This window comes from Genypterus blacodes, unplaced genomic scaffold (genome assembly GCF_046128005.1).
Source record: "Genypterus blacodes isolate CSIRO-AG114 ecotype Tasmania unplaced genomic scaffold, CSIRO-AGI_Gbla_v1 ptg000053l_1, whole genome shotgun sequence".
Taxonomy (NCBI): domain Eukaryota; kingdom Metazoa; phylum Chordata; class Actinopteri; order Ophidiiformes; family Ophidiidae; genus Genypterus; species Genypterus blacodes.
In genome coordinates, this window is record NW_027466865.1 from 2,189,186 (window position 1) to 2,209,961 (window position 20,776).

Below are 20,776 nucleotides of genomic sequence, written 5' to 3' on the forward strand. Positions count from 1 at the left end.
AGGTCAAGAGTCCGGCCTTGGAACCATTCATACTGTATACCAGACACATGTAACGTATATATGTAAACCTGAATATAGCACAAGAATAACCTGTGTGTATGCTGCCATTTACAATATGCTCTTAAAATGAATATTTGTACGTGACTGTTGTCCTCCTCCTGCAAAAATGCATCCAGTAAAACAAACCCACCTGGTTAGAGACATCAGCACTGTATGGCTGACAGCTGAGTGTTGGCATCTGTTACCTTGCACCTCATCAGTCTGAACTGAGGGAAGAGGCCTTAACAAAAATCTAAAATTGCCCGAAATAGAAGCAGGTGGAATGCGTCGGTGGAGGCCGGTGGCCATCGCACTCAGGAGTGGCCTGGGTTTCATTTAGACTGATGAAAGTGTGCAAGCTGGTTACTTCATCCAGGACATTAATGTTGAGATGCTGCATGGGGCGTCACTGGGCTCACATATTGTTCAACAATAAAAATATGAATACATTTTTTTTGGAAGATGTGCTTTTGATGGAGAAGAGAGGCTACAACTGCATCAAACTTCAAATAAACATCTCTTAGGGAAACCTCCTTCATTTGCCACAATAATTGAATTGTCAGAGTGTTTAGCTGCTCTTCTCTGCAGTTATCTGGTGTATATCCGGGGTGTGCATCAAGTACCACCATTGGTTCATGCACCACAGTTTGAGAACCACTGTTCAACAGAGCAAAAAGTTATATTTCCCGAAAAGTTCTTGTGTTTACTCGAAAAATATGCTAACCAAATTGTATGTGAAACAGTGTTTTCATCGAATATGAACATTTCCACTGTTTTTAAATTGTGTTTTGGCTGAAATTAAGTTACGAAATGCAAGTCTCAGCCTTGAATATACAAAATAAAATGATGTTGCAACTTTTTTTAAACATATAAATATGCTTTTATAATGATTTCTCTTCTTCAACATCTTATTGTTATGTTTGTCCTTTTTACGGGTATATATATTATAACATTTCATAGGAGAAATTATGTTTTAAAAAGTATATGACGTTTGAAATCAGAATAATCAGAAACACTTATTTTTTAAGAATATCTTTTTACTATTATAGTTGTTTTGATGTTGTTGCCCACCACACTGCATCTGCTGGAGCTGCTCTCAGATTTAAATGGCCTCTGAGAGCAGCAAAAAGGGAAACGTCATTTTGTCCTCTGAACAAGTGTGTGTGTGTGAGAGAGTGTGTGTGTGTGTGTGTGTGTGTGTGTGTGTGTGTGTGTGTGTGTGTGTGTGTGAGTGTGTGTGCGTGTATGTTTGTGTTTGTGCGTGTAGGAAGGTTAACAGTCTTTTGATTGTAATTAGAAATGAGGGAAAACAGTTACAAAAAAGAAAGAAAAAAGAGCCTGTTGTGTCTTTAAGAGGTCTCTTTCTCTCTCTCCCTCTCTCTATCTATCTCTCTCTCTCACACACACACAGAGTGCAGATTCATTACTTCTTCTTCTTCTCCTCCTGCAGGGCACAATGGACATTTATTATCACCCCTCTGTTGTGTGCGTTTATTCAGATTTCAGTACCAAGAGCGGACCGATCCCACTCTCTCTCTCTCTCTCTCTCTCTCTCTCTCTCTCTTCTCTCTCTCTCTCTCTCTCTCTCTCTCTCTCTCTCTCTCTCTCTCTCTCTCTCGCCCTCTCTCTCTCTCCCTCTGTGTCACCGGCCTTATTGTTGGAGGAGCACCAGAAGAAGCCTTCATGCATCGGGACGCTCACGGGGGAGGAGAGCCGAGCCGGTGGACTGAGGGACGGAGAGTGAGCGGACAGCGGGTGACGGGCAGCGGGCGGACGGATGCTCTCGCTCCCGCTGCCCGCCCTCCCTGCACCCATCCCGGGGTAGAACCGCGACTCCGTGGCCGCCTCTCCGCTTCCATCCACCCGCTGCTGGAGTACTAACCTGCTTCTTTTCCTGGAACTACACACACACGGACAGAGCAACACATTCGTTCCCTCTATTTTAATTATCTCTGTTGCTTGTGAAAGAAAGATGAGCGACGGCGCAGGTGAAAACGCCGCTAGAATAAAGATTTTCCCATTTTTTTGGAGGTTTTTTTTTATTTTTTTTTTGGAGGTGGAAACTACCGGGGGGAGGAAGGAGGAGAGAGATGCGTCTTAACAGGTGCAGAGATGGCGGAGAGGAGTTCTGCTTCCAAACTGTTTTCCCGGGAATCGTCATATTTCGCATATACATCCCGATTAACTAAAAGTTAAGCGTGTGTGTAAGTGTGTGTGTGTGGCCTTCATGAACAGGAGGTGATTTTTGTGCTTTTTGAAACCCCGAGCTGCTCATTTTTTAAGGGGGGGGGGGGGTCATTCTGGCTAATTAGCGGCTGTAATTGGATAATATGGCTGATCTGGCCTGTGATGTTTCTGGTGAATGTGGCCAAGGATTCACGCGTAAACAGAATTATTATTCCCCTTTTTCCAGGTTTGACCTTCTTGCGTTTCGCTGATTTGCTTTTCATGTCTAATTTCACTTTGTTTGGTTTGGTTCGCGTGTTTTTGAGCTTCAGCTGCTGATTGTCCAAACGCAATTCTTGTGAAATTGCAAATCCAACCCGAGAATTGTGCCTGGACATCTGTTGCTGGACGCTCCTGCACTTCTGACCCTCTTTTCTGTTTTTTTTCACTGGAGAAAATGTCTTTATTTCTGTATTTTCCACCAACTGCATGGAGTTTATGAGACTTATTATTGTTTTTGATTCATCCTATTTCATTTTCAGTCAACGAGCTTTGTGTTTCTGGGCGTTTGGAAGGTTTACAGTCTCTATTTTACTCTTATTTGTTCTTAATGAATAGAGAGGCGCTTGTTTGTTTCGTTTAACTTATGACCAATGACTAAAAGCCCATTCTCCCTGACTTATTTTTCTTTTGTAGGCCTGCAGAGGGATTGAGTCCAAAGTAAAAAGAGTGATAATTAAGTATTTTACAAGCTGAGACATTTTTTCCAAGTTGTTGGTGTGAAACTAATATTTCCCAGGCAGGCAGATCTCAGCGCTCCTCTCTTATATTCGCACTTTCCTCCTGAAAAGCTGCTGGAAGGTTTATTGTCGCTTCACTGGTGTGCTTTTGTTGCCGCCTTTTGTGGCGTGTTGGGGATTATAATTTGCATAATTCTTCAGGAATGTATCATTTTAATTTTGTTTAACAAACCGTGACCTTTTCCAAGCCCTTTATCCTTTTGATAAAGGAGCCATTACAAGCCAATAAAGACCAAGTTCGTTTGTACTGATTCTACTGTTGGTGGTGAATAATAAAGAATTAATAATCATTGGAAGCATCAGTAGTTTTTTCTTCCACGTTTTTTTCCTATTTCTGTTCCTGTTTTTGTTTTTGTTTAATCTCATGCACTTCTTCTGTTTCTCTCTTCAAACACATTCCAGTCTTTATTCATTTGAAATGATTGCAAAATCAAAACAGGGTCAGCAAGGAAATTATTAATTAAAAGCATTGTTTGTTTGGGGTGTAATTCTCATTTTGTTTCTCATATTTATTCCTTTGCATTTGAAGTCATGAGAAACCTTTGGAACTGTTTCTCTGTTTTGAGACAATTTGAACATTCCACTCTAACAAAAACATATTCATCTTTCTTTCTCAACATTGGAACATTTAGCATTTTGGTCCAATAAAAATTCCCCACAGAGTCTGATAATAACTGTGACACTTTTCCTGAAATGTTTGTGTCAGCTCCAGATGTACTTATAGTCATATTCCCCTCTGGAGGGAAACTTCCCAGCAGATATTGGACATTAGGATATTTGGTCACAGAGAGAAGAATGGCGGAGCTGAATGGGGCCTGAGAGCCGAGGCAGGAATGTGGACAGTGTATGAGGCATCAGCAGGTAATCAGCTCTGGCGTTGACTCTGTGTGCTGCATTATTGGCCTCCTGCGTTGGGACGGGGGGGTGTTTGATTTTCACACCGCAGTGTCCCCCTCGGTTCAGATGCCGCGAGTCTCCTCAGACTAATTTGCTGCTGTAATCCGCTCGCTGTGTGCTGCCAAAACGAGTTGAGGAATAATCAGTTGGTGTGTGTGTGTGTGTGTGTGTGTGTGTGTGTGTGTGTGGGTGGGTGTGTGTGTGTGTGTGTGTGGGTGGGTGGGTGTGGGTGGGTGTGTGCTCCTCTTCGCCACTGGGGAAACTATGAGTGATCGTCTGTTTTCTGAGTGTCGCTAAACGCACCATCGTGTTTAGAGCATCAGAGTGAACTTCAGAGTGAGATGATGGGGCCTTCACGTGCTTTACTCTCTGTAGAAACACCAGCGAGAAAGACGCCATACCGACTTTACACTGCGTCCACATCCACGGTATCAATCCAGTATGACATTTATAGAGCACAATAAATGTAACTGATTACTGAACTATTAACCTACATAAGTCAACTAATTTCAGGATTCTTTTTTTGTAAATTAAGGGCCGTTTTTCCGGATTCAATTGCAGCAATGTGTCTAATTGTGTCTTAGAAACTGACAGTTTATATGTATTGGAAACACATAGAATCCAAGTTTCTAATCTTATCATTTGTTTGAATTAAGACTTTTTAGACTATTGCTGCTTCAGACTGTTTTGCACACATTGTACACTCAAACAAATAACTTAAATAAAATAAAACAAATAAATCTACATTATTTTCCAAACATCCTCACAGTGTCCTGACAGAGGCCCTGATTAGCTGATGTTTTATCTTTAGCCGCTGAGCTGCCTGGACGAGAAATTGATCAGAATTGACAGTGATATTGATGTCAAAGATATCTGGAGGAAATAATTAGGAGACAGTTGTAATGATTAGAGGATCATTACAACCATTTAACCTCACGGGCATCCACTGATGAGCTATAGACTGGTCACTCTGATCACTTCTTCCTCTCTGATTGATTCATACATGTTAGAAAATAGAAGCTGATTGATGATTTCCACCCAAATCTTCTGAAACGGGTGAAAACCAACTGGTGCAATCCAACATTTGAACTTGTTTCCAGTAGAAATACACTAAAAGGCATTTTCTATACATTAATGTCGTATTCTTATTTTTTATTTAGAAAATATTCACACACATATAGATTCTTATAGCTAATTCACAGAAAATACAATAACTCCTGCAGCAAAATTGTCTAAATGGGACTAAACGGCATTTGAGTGACTTTTGGCTGTTAAACCAGTGTAGCAAATTTCTACATGAATATTTATGATCAAAATGTACATCTGGAGTAACATAAAGTAAAGATTGAACTGCATTGCAAAGAATTAAAATGTTTATGTTTCAATATGAAAGTGCTTAAGAAAAGGGAGCTTTTATGAATTCCTCCTCCTGTTTTTTGACCAAAAAAACTCCACACCAAGCAGTAATTCATCTCTGTCGTCCTTCATTGTGTCTTTTGAGCTTTGTGTGCGTGTTTGTTTGTTTTTATATATAAATGTGATTTTGGACTGTGACGCAGCCAAAAAAACCCCTCAAAACTGCTCCTCTTCCTTCCTGTTTCGGCCTCCATGTTGTTACCGCGGCGCGTCGTGGGTTCAGTTGTGTGCTTTCTGCTCCCGGTCACTCACTTCCTCCTTCAGGCCCAGTCACATGACCTGGGCTTTATCATCTCTGTGACATGCACACACACACACACACACACATACACACACACACACGCGCACACACACACACACACACACAAACAGCACTGCAGAGTAAAATGAAGGCGGGGAGGATGGAGTTGAAGGGAGAGAACCGGATGTGGATGAAGGAGGAGGAGAGGGAGGAGGTGTGGGAGCATCACAGCGTTGACGTCACATCACGACCTCCTTTCCAGCATCCTTCCTTCCCATCAAACACACACACACACACACACACACACACACACAGTGATAGATTCTGTGGGTGTGTTCAGAGGGGGAGTGTCTCAGAAATGTCCAAGAATGCTGGAAATGACCTCATGTGACGCCGCAGAGACAGATAAGTCCTCTTTTAATGCGTGAAAAGAGATTGTTTGTGTGTGTGTGTGTGTGTGCGCGTGTGTGTATACGTACATCATCCATTCACATGATGCATCATTCTTTTTCTCAGGTATGACAGACAATCCTGATGTGGGTTCATTTTTGTGGGGGGGACTGCAGATGTCCATACGATGAAGCGTCCACCCTCCTCCCTTCACACACACACACGCACACACAATGACCATCACCAGCCATCACCTCCCGCAAAATCTCACTCCCCAAAGCTGCGTTCACCTACTTGCTGTGCGGGAAAACGCTCAGCATTGTGACGAGGGCGGACGCCATGTTTGGTCCCACAAATACCAAAAGGATCCTTCAAAACAGACAGTGAACACGGAGTCATTTTAGTCTGTGAATGTCAAAAGTCACATTTCCCCTCAAATGGAGGAAAGGATATGTTAAGAGATGATCTCATCACGTTCAAAGAAGTTCAGATGTTGATTTCTGTTAGAAACAAGTTTGAAATGTGACCACAGATCACAGGCAGATCCTGAATGAATGAAAATGTTACTTGTTACTGCTTTGTCTTATGAGGTCATTAGTCATTTAGTTTGAAGGAAAGATTAAAACAACTTGATTAATGTTGATTCCTTTGCAGTCCGATCACAGCTTTCAATAACAGCTTTCAATCATTATTCTAATCAATTCTGGCTTATAGTTTGTTGAAATAAGAGGACAAAATACTGCCAGTATACATGTGAGGTCATTGCAGCATGAGTGGGTGTCAACTGGTGTAAACATACTGGAGCTTCTGTCGATTTCAATCACAATACATGCTGTTTGAGAAAATCAATTTATGGCATTAATTGCAGTATGATTGAATCGATTAACATGCATGTGAATATTTAGTGTCGGGCCGTATTCCAACCCTGTCTTTTGTCTCCTGCACAGTTTGAGGAGTTGTAAGGAGTCAGATTAATTGATCTAAAGTATGATGAAGCCATCAGGTGATGTGATGGATTTGAAATAGTCAAATCTTTGTTAGCTTTCATGCAGGTGGATGAGATGTTCCAGCATGCAGAGAAGGAATGATAGAACAGGTCAAATATGTTTCTCCTGCTATCCTGTGGTGCAAATGAGTGATATTGTAACTCAGTATAGCCGATTTTATCACTGCAAAACAGAGGGACCATGTTAAATATGTATCAGACCATCTTATCTTTGTGTTCTTCTGTGTTCAGTGTATTCAGGCTTAAAGTTGTGAGTCCCTTTTCTTTCTCCGTTTCCACATTTCATGTATTCAGCCTTATTTTATTTACAGTTGTCAGAAGGGGGGCTGTGTTTCCTCGTGACTGCAACAATAACCACACAGATCAAATGTACACAGACGGGACTGCAACATATTTGGATGGTTGTTGTTGTGTTTGCTTAGTGACGCAGTTTGAGGCTGTCGTCCCTTTGTCGCCTTGGTCGTTGGCCAAAGACGCCAGAGATGTCTGCCCCGTCGCTGGCTGACTCTCCTCCCCAACCCCCATCATCCCTCCATCAGCACTGTACAGCAGCCGCCGCCATCGTCAATGCTCCATCCTCACATTGCACCACTCCCCAGCCACAGCTGCACATACGCACACACTCACTGTGTGCCATTAATACAGCTGCAATTCAGACGGGTCGCTTTGACATCACCGCCTCCTCCCGGCCAATGATCTGCTTTCCTTTAAGATCTTTGGGTTCATTTGTTGTTTGAATACATCTGAGATTATTTCATGTTTCAAAAAGAATCAATGGTTGAAATTCATTTAACTGGACATTAGTGGACTTCACCATCAAAACGTTTCCTCTGAATGTGAAGTTAGAAGTGTTGGGTCTGTTAACTAACTCAGGGAATTTTGGAGATGAGTGGTAAATCTACAGATATTTCTTCTTGTAAAATCTCTAGGGAAACTCACAAACAACAGTCATAAGATGTCAGACAATATGGACAATATATAGATAAATCAAAATATTTCAAAGAAGTGATATGTGAGGCAGTAAATCTCCTTTTTGGCGGGACGAGTGAGCAGCAGAGCAGCTGCAGAGCTGCACATTCTCATCTCTGTGCTCCTTCAGCATTTCCATAATTTGGGTGTGGGAATGGAATCACTCATCAATCAGAAGTGTTGGGAAAGTGACCACACCAAAGACCCAAAGCCCACTGTTTGAGCAGCAGGCTCACAGGGGTCAGCCAGGGTGTGTGTGTGTGTGTTGTCATTAATCACTCTAAGTTGGAGAGAGAGAAAGAGGCCTTAGAGGCTTTATTCCTCCCTGCCCTTCCTTCTGCGGCCTTCACACCCCATCTGACCACCAAACATAGGCCAAGGTCAAACTAACACCCCTGCCACACACACACACACACACACACACACACACACACACACACACACACACACACACACGCACACACACGCACGCACACACATGCACACACATGCACACGGACATGGACCCTTCATCTCCCTTCAGCCCTCTCTGGTAGTCACCCTTCACCCTTCTCACCCCACTCCTCCTCGCCTCACATTCCCCCTGCCGCTTCCCCTTTGTTCACCTGTTGTCTTGGAGACCCGATTGCCACAGAGACCACCCCTCTGCTGGAGTGTGTGTGTGTGTGCGTGTGTGTTTGTGTGTGAGCATGTGTGTGCAGAGGTCAGAACAGAAGCTAAAATAACATATTCCCACAGATCAAGCATGAGCATTGAGGTTATTCAGACGCAACATAACATGATCTGACATAACTCGCCAAGACATTACACACAGTGTAGTGTAGCATGATGTAATGTAAAGGAATTAAATGGAGCAGGAAAGAGTGGAACAGCGTGGGACCCTGTGGTGTGGTGTGGAATGGAGCTGGAAAGTGTAGCATAAAAGCATGTCTCTGTGTCTCAGGCCTGGTTCAAAGGTTAACTGTGTCTGATTGGCTTGAATGTAAAATAAAGTCATACGCTGCTCAACAACTAGCCCCATCTCCAGCAGCTTCCATCTTTCTGTTATCATGCTAAGTTTAAAACTAATTCATTTTAAAGAAATAAATTGTTAATAAATACATGTTACTGTGTGAAATGATGTGTTTCTTTAGTACATAACCCTATAATAAGTGAGATAACGCGCCCTCGTCAAGTTATAATACGATATGTCCTAAACCCGTAACATAATATGACATCATGACATGACATGAGACACATTCTGTACCATAACGTAGAGTGAAACATTGCAAAATAGCACAGTGTGGCTCAACAGCATAATGAAGCATAACAGAACATACAGGAGAATAACTTGAGACACGACCACAGCAGATAGTTGCATGTTTGACTATAGGATGAGCATTCCTATAGAAGTGAGATAATGCCTTCACCCATCAGGCTGTGCTGTCATGAAAGTGAACTCACCACTCTCTGTCCTAACCTGCAGAAGCTGTCGCACCTTTATTCGTCCTGTGACTCTTGATCCTTAAAAGTAGAGAGCAGATATTTGACATTTGACCTTAGTGATGAACGCAAATGAAGGCTCATGATGCTTCCTGGTCCCAACTCATCCAATATCAATGCTTTGTTACAGTACATCCTCTTTGTGTCATGTTATTTATGCCCAAGGCGCCTATTGTCTGTAAGGGTATGAAATCAAATCTAATTTCATTGTATATCCCAACATCACATACGTTTCTTACGGGGCTTTACAGGCCATAATGTATTAGGAAAAGGAAGGTAGAGAGAGAGGGGGGAAGGGAGAGAGAGGGTATGTGTAGGTAGTTAGGCATGCTGTGTACACCCTGTCCAGCTCTATACACATGTGTAATGTTACCTTTGCCATGTATAATGTGACGCTGAGGGATCTGACAAAGTGTCGATATCGGACGACCACGATGAGGCAAATGCATCATTAAGCGGCATCTCATCTACTTGGCTATGCTAACTGTGGCCGACTCGACTGGCTTTGAATGGTTAATGCTGAGCTGAAGGCTTAGCAACAATCCGAGCTGGAGATGTTTGTGAAAACAAAAAAAAGATCATTGGGGTCATCAGGTGTGCACATACACATACACATGTCTCAAAGAGCTTTACAGGCCCAGGACAGCAAACCAGCCCCAGAAGATCAGGCGATTCAGAGACAAACAGTCTGGTGTGCAACAGGAGTCACAGGTGGGAAAATAAATACATCAAAAAGGGAGGGAAGAGATGTAATAATACAGGAAAATACGATACAAACAACGATTGAATCCTGATATATTAAGAAGATCTCAATTCCACAGAGATGAGATCAATAAGTGGGCACCGTCTCAGTAACGGCTGTTTTGTAGAGGTGGGCCCCCCACACTGACAAGGTTCAACAGGTTGAACACCCCACACACCCGCACACACACCCGCACACACACCCATCCACCAGCCTGTTACTGTCTCTGTATCATGCTAGCTAGTTAGCAATCGTGTTAGTTACAATACTTGCCCAAACCGCAGATGATGTCGGGATAACAGAGTGCAAATCATCTCAAACAGGCTGCAGCATGAGGGACAACACTGCTCACGGCTACCTGACGCTAGCAGGTTTTGTGATGCGTTTCCGGCCAGGCTACATTTAGAAAAAGGTTGATAGTTTAATTTCCGAGAGCTTGGGCATTAAACACTGAATGGATGTATGGGGTGTTGACATTTTACTCTGATCGTAGCTTCACCGCAGGCCGATCCTGCTCCGTGCCGTGGTGCAGCCGGAGGACGGCCGGCTGTAGATACTGTATGTGAGGCGAGGGGCGAGAGCCGGGCCTGAGCCAACCGTCCCAGATGACTGCACACACAAAAAAAGGATTTAACTCTTTGTCACAATTGTCCCCTCACACTTTGGCCTAAAAAATGCACAAGACTCTTTAAACCGCCCCTCCTTCAACCCTGACCCACCCCCTCATTGTATCCACCCCCCTCCTCCCCTGCCTCTACCTTTCTCCTGACCCCGGCCGCACGCATAAAAGACCCATCAGAAGTATCGCTGGCCACATTTACAAGTGAAAGAGGCCCAATAATGGAGCGGTTAGAGAGAAGAATGAGGAGACAGAGGGGCACTCACAGATGTGGTGGTGGGGGGAGGAGGAGGCAGCGTCCTATTGTTGCCCCATGATAGAGGGGAGGAGGGAGCAGGAGGGGTGAGGAGCGCCGGGGAGGAGGAAGAGGGGGCAGAAATAGCTTTTTACACACTATTTGTAGCCATGCTCACACTAAGCTGGATAAATCTAATAAAGCTATTTACACAAATGAATGAAGTGGGTCCATACTGGAGGATTGAATTCATTTCATAAAAGTCCAAAAATATTTTTGAAAACCGTTACATGTCTTCACAGCCACCATGTGGTTCAGACAGACACAGTCAGGTTAAACCTCCACTCTGGTGCTTCCTGCTCCTCTTCATCACTTATTTTGGGCTCCAGTGTGTACAAACACACAAAGTAGCTGCTGCTATTGATATTTTTCATGTTTTTACTGTTAAATGGCTGCACAAGTTTAAAATATGAACCCTTAAATACTACCTGGTAACAGTGGAGAATTACCGTTTCACTTTATGGAAGATACAATGATGCTCATGAAAATAGAGAGATAGAGAGAAGAAGAAATTAAAGGTAGAGGTAAAACAAGGAGATGATGATGGAGCAAGACAGCAAGTGAGAGAAGAAAGAAAGCCAACAGAGTGAAGGGGAAAGCTAGACCAGGCCCTATTTCTACTGATGGAGAGAGAGAGAGAGAGAGAGAGAGAGAGAGAGAGAGAGAGAGAGAGAGAGAGAGTGAGAGAGGTGGTCGGCTGGTCCAGCTGTTCTGCAGGGAGCGTGTGAACACAGGCTCAGAGGTCAGGCCATAAAGAGGTATATGTTTGTGTATGTATATGTGTGTGTGCGGTTGTGGTCATCCTGGCATTATTGTATGTGTGTCCTATTGTCCAGACGGATGGCAATACAGAGAAGCCCAGCAGTCGGGGTGAAGAGGCCTCTCAGAGTGCTGCTGACCTTCGAACCTTCCAACCCCTCCTCCTCTTCCTCGCACAGCCCGTCGGGGGGGTAGTGTTAATAAAGTCATCACGGCAGGATCGCAGCGAGATTTGGCATATATACAAGGCGACGGGGTGAAGGGTCTCAGAGTACTGTGAGAGGATGAGGAGATGTTTCCAAAATGTCCCTCAGCAGGGTGGGAAATCCATGATGAATGCTGGGAAATCTTGGCTCGCTACGTTTGGGTTGTCACCTCAACTGCCACCCAGGCGTCACTTTGGAGGTGAAACATTAATTCTATATGATTAAGAAAACTATAAGCAGCTGGCTGGCAGTTTCCAGAATCTGAACAGATTTCTATGATGTCTCTATTTGTGCTACTAGAATCCTACGCTTAAAATGATATTGTGGTAATTCTACACAATTTTCACGTAATTTTGGTGCAACGCAGGTCACTGACATTGTGTTATTGGGTTATAAGTTGGAACACAGGCTTTTGAATTTAGCCTTAGGTCGACTGTTCATGAAGTTCTAATGTTAGTTCGATCCAAACAGGTTCTCTCTTGCCTCAGACTGACATGTGACCTTGAAACATCTGTATCTCTAACGTGACGTAGCAGAGAGAAAGTTGTGGAGATTTACATACATCTGTCTGTTGTAAAGGAAGTTTGATTTATACATTTATTTGTTTTTGAGGCCGTATCCATCAGTATAGCATAACACAGTTCTATTTGTACACAGAGCTCACTTAGCTTTTATCCTGGTGTTTATAATAATAATAATCTTTGGGTTGTTGTAGTTGCTCAGGACTCTGTAGACTACAGACCTTGTGAGTTCACAACAATTATCTCCAGAACGCTGTAGTAAAAATTACAACAGAGGTGACAAGATAAGAGATAAGATAATCCTTTACTCATCCCACAACCGGGAAATTGAACTGATTTTATTAATTATTGAGTCACATGACTAAGAATCAACTTGAGCTGGAATCACGATTTCGCTGACGTGAAACTTGATTTCAGACCGATAATCTGCAAAGTAACGAGTGATTTCAAGAAAAATACAATGAAGTAAAACCACTATTGCCTCTGGATGTAATGAAGTCGAGGTACAAGGGAGCATAAAACGGAAATACTGAGTATGTATAACACAGTTAAGTTTATTGTAAGTTCTCCTCTTTGGCAGCTGGAAAGAAGAGGCTGAAGACATTCCACAGGACAACAGCTAACAGAGACAAGGATGGATAGACTGAGGGGAGCTTAAGTCTGCAAATTAGTGGTGAAAGGGTAAAATGTATAGTTAAATCCAAGTGCACACACACACACACACACACACACACACACACACGCTCACACACACACACATAAGAGACAGATTCCAATGAAGAAACCGTTAATATCCTGCTGTAGCAGAAATCAAAGCAGCTTCTGTCAGACAGAGATCACATCTGCTCCCCATCCAGTCCACAACTCTGCTGCTCTGAGGCTTGGTGGACTCAAACATCAGCAGCTCTCAATTAACACAAAACACAACTGTGACACTACATGTTTTTATCCAGAAAAGGCATTTTGACTGCATAAACAGATTCTGTATATTCACACTGATATATGAATCCATCTTTCACCTTTACCAACCTATAGTTGGTAAAACAAGCTTTTGGTGTTTATTTGCTGAAAATAATGTAAAACATTAAACATTACACAAACATACATACATACACAGAAAACATGAATAACTTTTATTCATGTCGTCTGTCAACACTTGTACAGGAGCCACCTGTGAGTTACTGGGGTGGAATGACCTGTTGACCTTTCTTAAACAATTACGTACACCTTAACAATTGATCATGTTAAGAAAAACAAACCAATTCCAAAGGAGAAAATGAGTTCTGCTAATCTGGGGAACGATGGGAAAAGGACAAACAGGACATGATGTCACATCATAAATGAATCCCCACCGGCAACATGTTCACAGCTGGGGACTGGACACCAAATGTGGACATCTGGTCACCTCAGTGTTTGTCTCTAGCATCTAGATTTTGTCTGATAATAAATAGTAGTGCACTTGTATCAAGGACAGCAGCTATTCCACACCAGACTGCCTCTTTTTTAAACACCTTGGTGATGCACATTCAGTGTCACATAATGGACGGTGGTTTTCAACTTTGTGGATAAGTTGTTCTTCATCCATCTGTTGTCATCACATGGAGCAGGAAATTAACAGTTTGGTTGGCTACAGGCAGCACTTTGAAAGCAGGCACACATATAAACACACACACAGACACACACAAGAGGGGAAATGTGATTTTTGGTAGCAGATTGCCGTTGGGCAGTCGGTTTGCAGACACACACAACCACACTGGATGACGTCGCGTCGCCTCCTATGTAGAACTGGTGATACAGGACATAGCTTTAAGATTTCATAATTTAATATGCTCAGGAATGTTTGATTGACTTTTTAAAGTGGACATAAAAAGGACAAACTGTCGTTCTCAAACTGTGCCCTGTGGTACATCAGATGACTTGTGACAACCAGATGATTTTGAGATTACACCTGAAATCATTGGAAATGATTGATGAAGTTGTTGGTAGTGAGTTGGTAGGATTGCACTGTAGCTCAGACCATTTTCTTTTGTTCAAATGTATTCTCCAGTTGCACTGCACCCCACATTCTGTATGGCTCCGGTCATCAAAGCAGGAGGAGAGGTTTGATTCCCAAAATGTCAAACTTCTGACATAGTGAGATGCTTTGCGCCCATCTGGCCTCTAGAACAATGAAACCTACAGGCCAAAAACAGCCAAAATTGAATATCTGCCAGCTGGTTGTAGTTTGCACACCTCCTGCACCGTGTATAGACTCATTAATGCAGCCTGTTCAAAACAGCACTGCAGCATGACTACCTAGGGTTGTGTTGGCGAGTTGTTGCATGAGTTAACTGCATCTTTATAGTTCCAGAAAACATTAACACTAGCCTTTTTTATACAAGAAATCTCAGATTTATTTAATGCAACCAAGCATGCAGCATTGCAGAGCAGCATTGGGACTGCATGCAGCCAAGATGCATGAACGTTTTGTGAAGGTACATGATTAAACTGACAGCAACGACTTAAGTGACTCAGGATCATTGTGCCCGCGAACACACACTGACCAGGAAACACCCTCCATCAACCATCATCAGCACTGTTGTGATGGTGGTGCTTTCAATGATTTTAGTTCATATTAACAGAATATAAAAGTCAAGTGGAGAACCGAGAAAGTGAAGCAATCACCACAGTCAACAATTTGTCATCTTTATATTTTTGTTTGATGATCAGTACAGCAGATGTAGACCAATTTTATAGTGGTGCGTTTAAAGACATGTGGCTGAGCATCCATCAACCAGCTTCCAACAGCGGCTCCTTTGAAACTATACTACCATATTACTGTACCTTTGCAAACATAAAAATAAAAACTGTGTCCTCTGTTGTATTTATCTTAGGATTTGATGGTATGTTGAGAAAATGATCCAGATTAATTTTGTCAGTGTGATCCTTGAGACTCAGGTGTGATTGAACACTAAAAACTGTACTACACTTGGTAAACTATTTTAAGGCCAACTTTCATTTTTAAGGGATCACAACCATCGTTTAAATTAACAATTAATCCAAATCATCAATTGTATGTAAACCATTCAGCAGACTGGTGGCAGCATATCAGATATTTAACATTTTGGCAAGAGACTTATAAGCTGCATGAAGGTATTTTAGAATCACAGAACAAAAAATTAAAAACAATAAAATAACAAGTTCTATGATGTCCTTTAAATGTAAAGTGCACTTTAGTGTTTTATCTTCACACAATCTGTTACATTTACAATAAATCATAAAGTAATGAAGAAGTACAACAAACACTGTTGAATTAATGGGATTAACTAATAAAGTGACACATATTGAGTTGATTTAATTAAAAATGCACCTCGCTGTAATTCAAGTTTATTTTCTCTTCTTCAGTTGGCACTCAAATTGTCGAGTCTTTACCGCCACCTAGGGGCGGAACGTGTGACTCGTTCCCACACGGATTTCAATCTTCCAACAGATGCTCTTCAGACGGTTCCTCTGGCTTGAGGTCCATCACAGCAATCAATAAACATCAAAAGCTATAAATACACACCGGTCATACATTATACTGTATTTAATATTTACAGTAATTTGTGAGCTGTTTTTAATCCAACACGGAAAAGTGGCAAACACCTTTGCATCTATTTGTTAGTACTTTCAAAGAAGTTGATCGTCTCCATGCTCGACTGGTATAAAAACACTTTCTAACTCTTAAAGATAATGAAACTGTGTATAATGCCAAAGCTGTAATGTTATCTTGCTAGAGCAATTACATCCTTAGCTTCTGACTGTTCTCACTTCACACATCGCAGCTCTCTGCATTTAATATTGCAAAGAGACATTCTAGGTAGTTTTGTATCAAACATTAAATGTATTTTGCTTGAAACTAAATCATTCACACAGGCCAAAAACAGCCACTGATGCCTTTTCAATAAAACTTTGCTGTGAAGAATAAAGAAGACATCTTCTCATTTCTACCTGTTAGCCAGCTAACAGGAGATCAAGGCACCGAACCTCCCGTTGCTTCAGTCGACTCAGTCTATACGTGCGGCTGAATGAAAGGTGAAGCAGTGTATCATTGAGAGGATGTGTGTTTTAAGGAACATACATTTCTGATTAAATAGAGACGCATCCACTGATTCCAATTGAGTTGCAGCATTTGAAACCTTCCAACCACACTGTACCACTGTGTTTGATCAGTTCATAGATTAAAGTTGGATCTGAGGTAGCTAGTGTGGCACAACTCTCGAGTTCCCACAGTACACAAGGCTGCACGACGCTCAAGGAATAACCTCTCCTGAGCACACACACACCTGGACGGGCAACGCTAAGAACTCAAACTGCACTGGATCTGGAGGTTTAACACTCCGTGACACCAAGTGCAAATTGTCTGACACAGAATTTGTGCCTGCACCACAGCTGCAAAGGTAGAGGAAACCCATTTTCCTCCAGATACATGGATTTCTTTTTGCCGATCCCTCTCTGCTCAGCTTTCCCTCTGAGTCCATAAAAATCATCAATCGAGCACAGGTCCCCTCTCAGCTCACAGGAAGAGGTTGATCTTGGCTGGGATGGCCTTGCAGCCTGTGGTGGAGAAATACTGTCCCTGGGCTGGCATGTAGATCATGTCCTCACCTACTGCCTTCACCACGTCGCCGCAGCTGCAGCAGCCACGCTGGCACAGCTGCATGTGGGCGCAGCGCTCCACGTGTCGCCGGCACAGGGGCAGGAAGGGAACGAAGCGGGTGACGAGCTTCTGCTGAATGATGCTGGAGTGGTAGAACCCACCTGAAGAGAGAAACTCAGTTCAGTTCCCTTCATTGGACTGAAATTAAACTTGTTGACCTATCACTGCACACTCTTTATTGAATATTATTGAATTTATCTCATGACATCATTTGAACCTTAAACAAACTGGCTGACACACTGCACTGTACTTCATTGTTACGTTGTGTGTGATCAGCGGTGCCATTTGTCTGACCAAGCTAATGCTTTCAAAACCAAAACATGTAATCAGTGTTAAATTGACAGCACATTATGTTTCTCATCTGTTTTCGTGACCATAACATCCCCTCTCATGTCTCCTTACTTTTGCTGCTGTTGTAAACCTGCTCTGCGATGGCATCCTGCAGGTCAGTGGGGCTGATCTCCTCTCGGTCCCTTCCTGCCTGCCGGTAATCCAGAGCTAGTTTGTTAATCACGCCCTCCCCCGTGGTGCTGCAGGGTTAGCAAACAAAACACAAATTACACATCAAGAGAGGAAGATTTCAAATTGAAAGCTTTTCAACAGGAAATGGTAAATAATGGTTTTGCTCTCGATCATTTGTTGAAGTTTCCTGTTGCCCCTCACTGCTCTAATTAGCGAGGGAAAAGTTGGCTGCATTACAATATGTGCAATTAACAAACTGGAATATGCAAAAGTTTAAAAAGAAACTTCTGTTTTGTCTATGTTCTGTTCAGTTATTGTTAGAATAAATAGAATCAACTGAATGAAAGTCAAGTCTGTGTATAATTGAAATACTGTGGAATTACACATTTGAGTGATATTGAGTGCTTAACTCCAACATTTGTGTCATTACACTGTGTTCCGCGTGTGTGTATGTGTGTGTATGTGTGTGTGTCTACCTAATGAAGATGTAGATGGCTTTTCGGTAGTTGGTGCCAAACACAACATGTGCTGGGCCCAGGAAAGGTTCCAGGACATCAATGAGGCCTGGGGGCATCCTCTCCATCTCATCGAAAATGAAGACGGAGCGGGCGCACTCTGTCAGGTTCTCCCTCACCCAGCGCTTCAGCTCCTCCTGCAAACCAACCAGGGGGAAGGCACTTTCAAACACAAGATCATCTGGGACAGCACAGTATATGACATAGGAGTGTTCTCATAATCCAGGGGGGAGGGGGTTGAGCCATTCTCACATTCTGAATATGGGATATGTCAAGCTTGATGTCCTGTACCTACATTATGTAACATATTCTGTTTTGTGTGGTGTCCTAACCTACCCTGTACTCCTCCAACCGCTCCACAAGGGGGAAATGGAGAGTGGGCACAAACTGGTGGACGTATGGACTGCTCATAGCCGAGCCGTATAGATGATTTCCCAGCATGGAGCTGACGAGTGTTTTTCCAGTTCCCGAGGAGCCGTGGAATGACAGCACCAGGGGGTGATCGGGGCTTTTATTCTGGAGAAAGCTTGCCACCTCCTCTGACACAATGTCCTGGGCCAGATGTTGTCCATAGAGGTTCTTGTAGAGGTCCCACTCAAGGTCTGTTTGACAGGAGATGGAGAGCAAAGGAGAGGGCCAAGTGTAATGTCAGTGTGTGGGCATTCAGGTCCTAATGCTTGAATTAATTACCATCTACAAATCAATAAGCAAAAATGTTGATATATACACCTTTATGTACAGGCAGATACACTGCAATTCATGGATAACCTGCAGAAGCACAGGCTCAAGATCACATGTGAACATTTAGCGCCCCTCACTGATTTGTGATAGGTCAGATTTGAGCAGGAAGTGACCCCCTTACCTGGGAAAAGTTCCTTTACAAAATCACAAACCCAATCGAAAATGGCGCATCAGCATATGTGCGAAATTGGTTTGCTTGCTATTGTCCATTTGTTAGGTACATTCAGAATACACTCATTTTGAGAGAGAATCCAAAAAAAAGCTACTAATCAAAAACAATGTGTTGTCACCTCTGTAGGAAAAGATGCACAAACAACCAAATATTCACAACATTCAAATCATTTCTGTTCTGAAGACGCATCAGGTAAGCTTGGTTAGATATTTATAAGATATTTCTCGGCCTGGTTGATCTAGTTCGTACCCGAGTGCTATTGGGCTGGGTCTGAATACAGCCATAAATTCTTATTAGAAATATGTCATTTGAGTGCGTCTCGTGTGTGTTGGTGTGTGTGTGTGTGTGTTGTTTCATAATGCTTATCTGCAATTAGTTACTGTATCCCTTATACTTCATATAGATCTGCATTCAGGGCCATCATATTACTAACAGGAGGGCTCAGATAAACAGCTGTTTGAATGCGAAACAATAACACGAGACTTACACGCGGGGATAGAGCACATACAGCTGGGTTCTGTTACACAGTTGCCATCTGTGCGTCAGAGTTTGTGTAGAACATTGGGGTTTGTGTTGGTACTCGGAAAATATAAAACAATGAGGATTAGTACTGGCCTTTGACCATCTTAGCTTACAAAACCGGAAACAGAAAAGCGTTTTCGGGGAACTTCCATGTAGCTTTTAGTGGACACCAGACTACAAAAATAAACGTATTTGTGAATAAATATGCATTGATATGAGCTAGGTATATGTAATTTATTACCCAAGAGACCTAGCAGTCTTGCGATTCTAGCTAAAAAGCTTACCTCGTCTTACCTTTAATGTTCGGCTTAAAGTCGCATTCGCAGCTTTCAGATACGGCGCAGTAAAATTTCTGGAAAACGCAGGAGACCGGACAACAAAACAATAAAAACAGCACAGGCAGGATTACCAACATTTTAGCAGCCTGCTGGCAGGAAGGGAACAAATTTGTCAGGAACCGCAAAAGACGCCCCCCGTTGTAGTTCTCTATTTGTGTGTCGGCGTCCATTAGCACGAAATAACTCAATAGAAATAACGACACTTCCCAGAATGCACCTGGAGAGAGCGTACGTTGACGTTCGCAAAGGGGACACGTTGGAGGGTCAGTATTCTAACTCTTATCTGATATCTGAAAATACTTTAGCGGATCGCGTGTGGGCACATATAGGAGGAGACAGCAAAACCGCTTTGTGGTTTAATTTCATCTACACAACAATTTGAAGATGGTATCTAACAAACTTACAGTAATAGTGCAGTTTAAAAGTATAAATAGTGACAACAATAACGAAAAAGATGATGTCACCGAAGTGTGGACGTCGGTAATTATGTCATGGGAGATCATTTACTGCATCTGGATGATTTAACAGGAGTAATGTTAATGTTGTTTTTTTTGCTTGTTTTTTAATGCTTATAACTCTTTATAAACATATCACTTAACACATGAAAGTTTACACCTTTGAGATTTCATGTGTTAAATTACAAAAATGTAGCATTCTAAATGAAAAGGCGCATAAAACCCACACGTTCTTCAATAATCTAACATGAAATCTTTTTATTTTTATATCAATAACTGTTCACGAGTCATATTTTACCTAAACAACAATGCATTTCTGCTCCAAATGTGCCTGTCTACATTGTC

At 42.4% G+C, this 20,776-nt stretch overlaps 1 protein-coding gene across 1 annotated transcript; it reads right to left on the reverse strand.

Annotated features, from left to right (window-relative positions):
* Positions 1-15,220: 15,220 nt before the first annotated feature.
* On the reverse strand, positions 15,221-20,121 carry tor2a (torsin family 2, member A). The gene is made up of 5 exons (XM_076151049.1): positions 19,933-20,121; positions 18,540-18,805; positions 18,165-18,340; positions 17,629-17,756; positions 15,221-17,327 (listed from the first exon to the last, which is right to left on the reverse strand). The coding sequence occupies exons 1-5, from the start codon at positions 20,051-20,053 to the stop codon at positions 17,083-17,085; spliced, it is 936 nt and encodes a 311-aa protein (XP_076007164.1). The 5' UTR covers positions 20,054-20,121; the 3' UTR covers positions 15,221-17,082.
* Positions 20,122-20,776: the final 655 nt, after the last annotated feature.

Bases quoted from the DNA above. Each gene is read 5' to 3' on its own strand.
- tor2a (XM_076151049.1), bottom strand. From the start codon at position 20,053: ATGTTGGTAATCCTGCCTGTGCTGTTTTTATTGTTTTGTTGTCCGGTC. The intron at 18,341-18,539 runs GTAGGTTAGGAC...GTTGGTTTGCAG, and splicing joins AGCGGTTGGAGGAGTACAGG to GAGGAGCTGAAGCGCTGGGT. The intron at 17,757-18,164 runs GTAGACACACAC...CTAACCCTGCAG, and splicing joins GCCATCTACATCTTCATTAG to CACCACGGGGGAGGGCGTGA.